This window comes from Suillus subaureus, assembly GCF_016647635.1.
Source record: "Suillus subaureus strain MN1 chromosome Unknown BJ212scaffold_251, whole genome shotgun sequence".
In the NCBI taxonomy this organism is placed as follows: Eukaryota; Fungi; Basidiomycota; class Agaricomycetes; order Boletales; family Suillaceae; genus Suillus; species Suillus subaureus.
Window position 1 is genome coordinate 4,852 of NW_024538807.1, and position 6,062 is coordinate 10,913.

A 6,062-nucleotide genomic window follows, 5' to 3' on the forward strand; every position below is an offset into this window, starting at 1 on the left:
TGTAAGTGATGATTTTGAAAATTGATTGATGAAAGCTGAGATGGCACTGCATCCCATGGTAGGAATTCTGGAGCATGGCTTCACCCAGCACTAAAACGAAAAAGACATCAGCAATGATGCCTCGCCAGAAATTTGAAGGACACACTGATGATGTCTGGGGTGTCATATACCTGCCAGGCGGACAGCAAATTATCACTTGTTCATTGGACAGCTTGCTGCGAGTATGGAACTTGAGGAGCAGAAAACAGATAGGAGAAGACTGGAGAGACAGAGAAAGTGGAGTGGAGAGCATAGCATTGTCTCCAGATGGGAAGACAGTGGTTAGCAGGAGTAAGGATGGTGCAGTGAGGTTGTGGGATATTGACACATGCAAGGTCATTGCTAAATGGACGGGGCACACAAAGCTTGTGGTGTCTGTCTGCTGGAGTCGAGATGGTCAGAGAGTCTTGAGCGGATCTAATGATGGGACTGCAAGGCAATGGGGCATGGAAAGTGGAGAAACCATACTGGCACTGATCAAGACAGGACACAATGCTGTGTGGGCAGTCGTCTATTCACCAGACATGTCCTTGATTGTGACTGGATGGGAGGAAACCTCAGGGACTGGAAAACGCGAGTGCTCAATTCAAATCTGGGACACAAAGACAGGCAGGCTTGTTGCATCTCTCAAAGGACACACAGTACAAGTGCATTGCCTGGCTTGGACCGAGGATGGGAAGACCCTTATCTCCGGGTCATTCGATTACTCCATTAGGACATGGGATACAACCAAGTGGGAGCAAACCACCTGTGACTCCCATGTATTGCATCTAATTAGACGTGATTATAGATAGGGCTAGCACGTCTAAAATGACAGACTTACAGTGCTTCCAAGCCTCCTTCAATATCTCTTGGATAAAGAGCGACTTATAATAACAGTAGCTATAGGTAAGTAAGTGTGGGATGTTGGTGCTAATGTTCCTGCCATCCGTTGCCACACGCCTGCCATGTGAACCTTTGTGCCCATCGTCATACATGATGAGCTCGTTAAATGGGATATATTGACAGTGCGTTTTGACACTAAGCATGATAAATGAAGTACATTGCGACAGCATGATAGGTAAACTAGACTACTCCTCCACTTTCAAGAACAATACACTACTGGTCCTCAACCTCTTCCTCATCAGATGAGACAATGAACTCCGCACTTCTGAGAGCCTCGTGATCCTGGGAAGGATTCTTTTTGGCCTTCTTTGACAACTGTTTGCTCTCCTTGTCTGTGTGACCCATGGTTGACGCAGTCTTGCGCTTGCGAGACTTGCCAGCGTCCAAACGTTTCTTGTGTGGGTGCTGAACAGCTTCCCCTGCTGAACGGTGCGCATTGAGTTTGGCAGTGTGGGCTTTGACTTCCATGGGCATCAGAACAGTCCAGTAGCATGTCCAGCCCTTCAGTGCATCATGAAGCTTCCGGATCTCACCAACAGTCCCGATGTTTGAGGGACTGATGAAGTTGACATCTGCGGGCCATCCTACAAGCCAAACCGCATATGTTTCAACAATTGCTGTGTCATAGTTGTTGTAATTCATTGCAATATCTTTTTCCCTGTCACTGCAACTGTCAAAGACATTAGATGAGTATCGCATGTCCAAGTTATGAAGCCTCACTGAGTCCATGGACAATGAGTTTTCGAACTTGCTTTCGCACGGCTTCCAATGAGTCGCGCTCAATAAGATCTGTAGGTGTTTGATAAGGACAGTGGATGTGTGAAGATATGAGTACTTACTTTGATTTTGTGTGCAAGCCCACTGCTCATACTGTTGGAGGAAGTCAGCCATTGGAAGGTCATATACATCCTCCCAAAAGTTGTCTGAGTTATCTGTGCCATGCATTGTACTTTGGATTGTGTCGTTGATGTGACCACGAATGACAAATAAAGTTCTGTAAGTGCCTGTGTGAACACACAACTCATCAAGCTTCAAAGTGAAAATAGGTTTAGTAGAATACATGCAACAGCTGGAGAGCTCACCTCCTTGACAATCCTTTCCATTGTGACCAAAATGTCTCGTGCAGTGGCCATGTTATTTGCTTGCACGTTACTTACCTTTTGCTCATGGTGCTCACTGAGAGCAGCCACATAAGTGGCCTTCTCATCCCTCATCAAATTTTGCATCTGGGGGTCCTCAGCGATCATTTCACGCAGCTCAGTCAATGTATACTGAGAGCCAATAGGTTGGTCTTATTGTGACAGAACATGAGTATGACTATGAGAGTAAGGAAAGGGATTTAGCATACCACTGTTCATCTCCTTGGCTTTGGCATGAATGAGGGCATTAGTCAGGTGAATCTTGCGCATTGTGTGATACTTGGTCTGACTACTAATCATGTCATTGATATGTTTCAGAGTCACATGGTGAGCGTGCAAGAGTAACTCAACTGCATGTTTCTGTTCTTGCAGGTGTCTGACGATGGCATCATGTAAATGCTTCATGATTTCTGTCCTCTGGTCCTTCTTTATTTTCCGGGAGGCCTTCTGGGCATCTGACAGCCGAGCTGCTGTGGTCTGGCAATGAATTATGGGATGTGATTGGTTTCGTGCTGCCCAGGTGGATGAATTGGCATCATGGAGGGGCTCTGCCAGTGACTCTCCGGCAGCAGGGGATAGTGTGTGAGAGGCAGGAGTGAGTTCACATGTGTCAGGTGAAAATTCAGCAATGAAAGGAGTAGGAAGGACTGGTCCATTGTTGACAGCTGCTAACTCATCACGAGTCAGCGGCATCAGATATAATGATGGGTCCTCCATGTCAATACCATCCCAAAATTGGGGTGCATTGTTTGATCCTGTTTTTGAAGATCAATAAGAGCAGGAGACACACATACACAACATACCTTCATTTTCATTGAACATCCCCATGGAATATTCAGGTCCTCCATTGGCAATGAAATTTCCGTTGGTGTTGAAGTCATTTTCAGAGAAAATGAAGCTCATGTTCATCTGTGCAGGTAAGGAGTGTTGTTGCAGGGACACGATTAGAAGAAAAAAAGTGCTTGCCTCAGGAACCTGAGAATCACACCAACATATTAGGACAACAACATAGACAGGTCAATGAACCCTATAAAAAACGTCATTAATATCAATTGTTAGAGTCATATCAACTTACTATCATACTTTTTGGGTCGCGAATTAGAGGAAGTTGATCGGGGGCGATAAGACACATCTCTGCTGGGATGACCTCAGTGTGATCCTTTAATCCAACTTGAATGCCAATGATGTTTGGATAGGTTAGATCCTTAGATCCAACTTGAATGCCAATGATGTTTGGATAGGTTGGTTGCTGGGATGACCTCATTGCAGATCCAACTTGAATACTGATGGTGTTTGGATGGGTTAATTGGTGACCGAGTGTTGACAGTGACCTTCCTTTTACTAATTCGCATCCTACAAAATGGATGAGGGGGAATCCCCAAGGTAAGGACACAATTGCAAGATTAACTTAACATTATAGTCAAACCTCGAAAATCTCACGACCTCTATCCAACTTGAATGCCAATGATGTTTGGAGAGGTTGGTTGCTGATGACCTTGTCGCAAATCCAACTTGAATGCCAATGATGTTTGGATAGGTTGGTTGCTGGGATGACCTCATCGCAAATCCAAAATGGTGTTCAGATAGGTTGGTTGCTGGGGTGGCCTCATCGCAGATGTTTGGATGGGTTAATTGGCAATTGAGTGCCAACAGCAACTTTGTTTTACTAATTTGCATTCTATTAAAATGTAAGAGGGGGAATCCCAAGGTAAGGACACAGTTGCAAGATTAACATTAATATTATTATAAGTTTGAGTCAAGAGAAAATCTCATGACCCACCCATTTCCCCTAGTACCAAGTCTTGATTTTCGGTCTTCATACTATATGGTATCTAAAATGCATTCTAAGCCTCATCAGCAGAGTCCTCCTGTTACTCTGAACAGGCAGCGCATAGCTACTAAGCATTGGCTTGCAAAACCAGGGTAAGTTTTTTCTTTCTTTTCAATTCAAGTCAAGATGATTCCCTGCTATTTCAGAGTTCAAGACATGCAAAATGCAAAGGCACACATTCAGATGGTGAGGTCAGTCTAACGTTCACTCTCAAGTTGAAAGTTTGTACTTAAATACAATTGTAAGGAAGCGAGCCAAGTACAATTACCATTGTTTACTACCATCTGTTCCTGTTGCTGACTGCACCCATAGCAAAAAAAATGCCCCTGCAGAGGCAAATACACATGTCCCTTTGATCAGTTCACCCACACTTGATGGTCTTGATTCTTGCAATATCACTCCTGAGGTTGACGATGGATCTATACTCACTATGGAGGATGACTTCTGGTGTTCCTGCAACTTGCTAACCCTGCAAAGCATTGAGAACACCGCCAACTGCTGGCAAAAGGGATGGTCCCGGGAGTCTGAACATTTGTGGGATGATGCATATGAGAAACTACTCAAAGGTGCACAACAGAAGGGGGTATGAGAGACTACTATTTTTCTTGAGGAGTGTGGTGCACATGCTTTGGAGGGGAGGGAACTTCTTGAAAGTATCCAAGACATTGTGCATACCAGTTGCCCATATTGCAGGGAGTGGCTCAAGTACGATATCATTATACTACACAATTTGCTCATTTGCATTATTTCAGAGGTCAAATTCTTTGAAGTTAAAGTAGCTAACAGTAAAACTAGGTAGCTTGTAACTATGATAAGATGTTGAACAATGTCATATCGAAATGATGGCGAACAGATATCCAAACAATAGTGAACACATGTTGAATTGATGGTGAATGCATGTCAATTCGATGGGGAACATAGTGAAATGATAGGGAATGCATAGCGAACTGATGGCGCACACATGGTGAATGATGGCAAACATATAGCACACATTGTTGTATCTCCCAAAAATTGAACTTCCATAGAATTCTAAACCATACTGACTGCATTAAAGGTTAGAATCTGTTATATTCAAGCAATCAAAATGTGTAGCAGGTGCAGTGGGCCCAGATTAAGGACTATGATTGCATCTCACTGTCTAATCACCAATTACGAACATGCAGACTCTAGTTAAGGTGACCCCACATTTGTGTAGTCCAATGTCATTCAGTTATGGTTGCATATATACATCGATTTTTTAATCACGCAGAGTAGCTTGCACATTTTGTGAACTGAGCATAATAAAGATTCCATCACAAAGGTTTTACAAGTACTATGTGTATACATGGCTGAGACAGTGAACTACTACAAAGGTATCTACTATCTAGAGTTCACAGTGTGTCATCATCTCCAACAAGTCATCAACCTGTGACCACAGTCCATCTGAGTCAGAGGATGAAGAAGGAGAAGGTGGGGATGGAGATGGCCAGAAAGCGCCGCCTGGAATTGGGACTGCTCGCACTTTGCCTGCATGGTATTGGACAGTATATACTTCAAGCGCCTCCTGGAATGAAGGGTACCACTTCTGAACATTACCGCTAACAAAGTGGGTGCATTCAGCCACATCAGCCCTGATATGAATGTCAATACTAATATAAGTGAAAGTACAACAACACTTACCAATGGTAAAATATACTGACTTCTTGACTGACCATGATCACCCAGAACCCTTCAGGCTTCAACCCAGTATGTGGTAGTGTGATCTCACTGGGCTTTGGAATCTGCATAGCTGGCAGTGGGGGAGGTGCAGCACTTGTGGAAGATTGTGTGTGTGATGATTGGCTTGAAGACAGCAGAGGGTCTTGTGGATACAAGCTAGTGGATAGATCGGGTACTAGGGTGGGTTGATTGGCATGCAATGAGTTCATATGTGATGCTTTGGAAAGGGTGATAGTCTCTTTGACAGTCTTGCACTTCCAGGTCACTGTGTCCAAAGCTGAACCTATTCAAAAATGTGAGTAAGTGACTGTTTGTTAGATCACATAGACCTGTGACCCTACCCGATATAGACATGCCTTCTGTCATATCCCATATGCCAGACATAGATCCCATCATATTCCCACGCTTTCTGGACCTATTCCTGGACCCCATATCCAATTCATTCCTGGATCCCCTATCCTGTCCACCCT

General features: G+C 44.0%; 1 protein-coding gene across 1 annotated transcript; it reads right to left on the reverse strand.

Moving 5' to 3' along the window:
• Window positions 1-5,386: 5,386 nt before the first annotated feature.
• Window positions 5,387-5,624, reverse strand: BJ212DRAFT_1225489 (uncharacterized protein; the record flags this gene model as incomplete). The annotated part of the gene is made up of 2 exons (XM_041329447.1): window positions 5,387-5,504; window positions 5,554-5,624. Coding segments are annotated over 2 exons (189 nt in total), but the record flags the coding sequence as incomplete, so codon positions are not given.
• Between the last annotated feature and the right edge of the window lie 438 nt (window positions 5,625-6,062).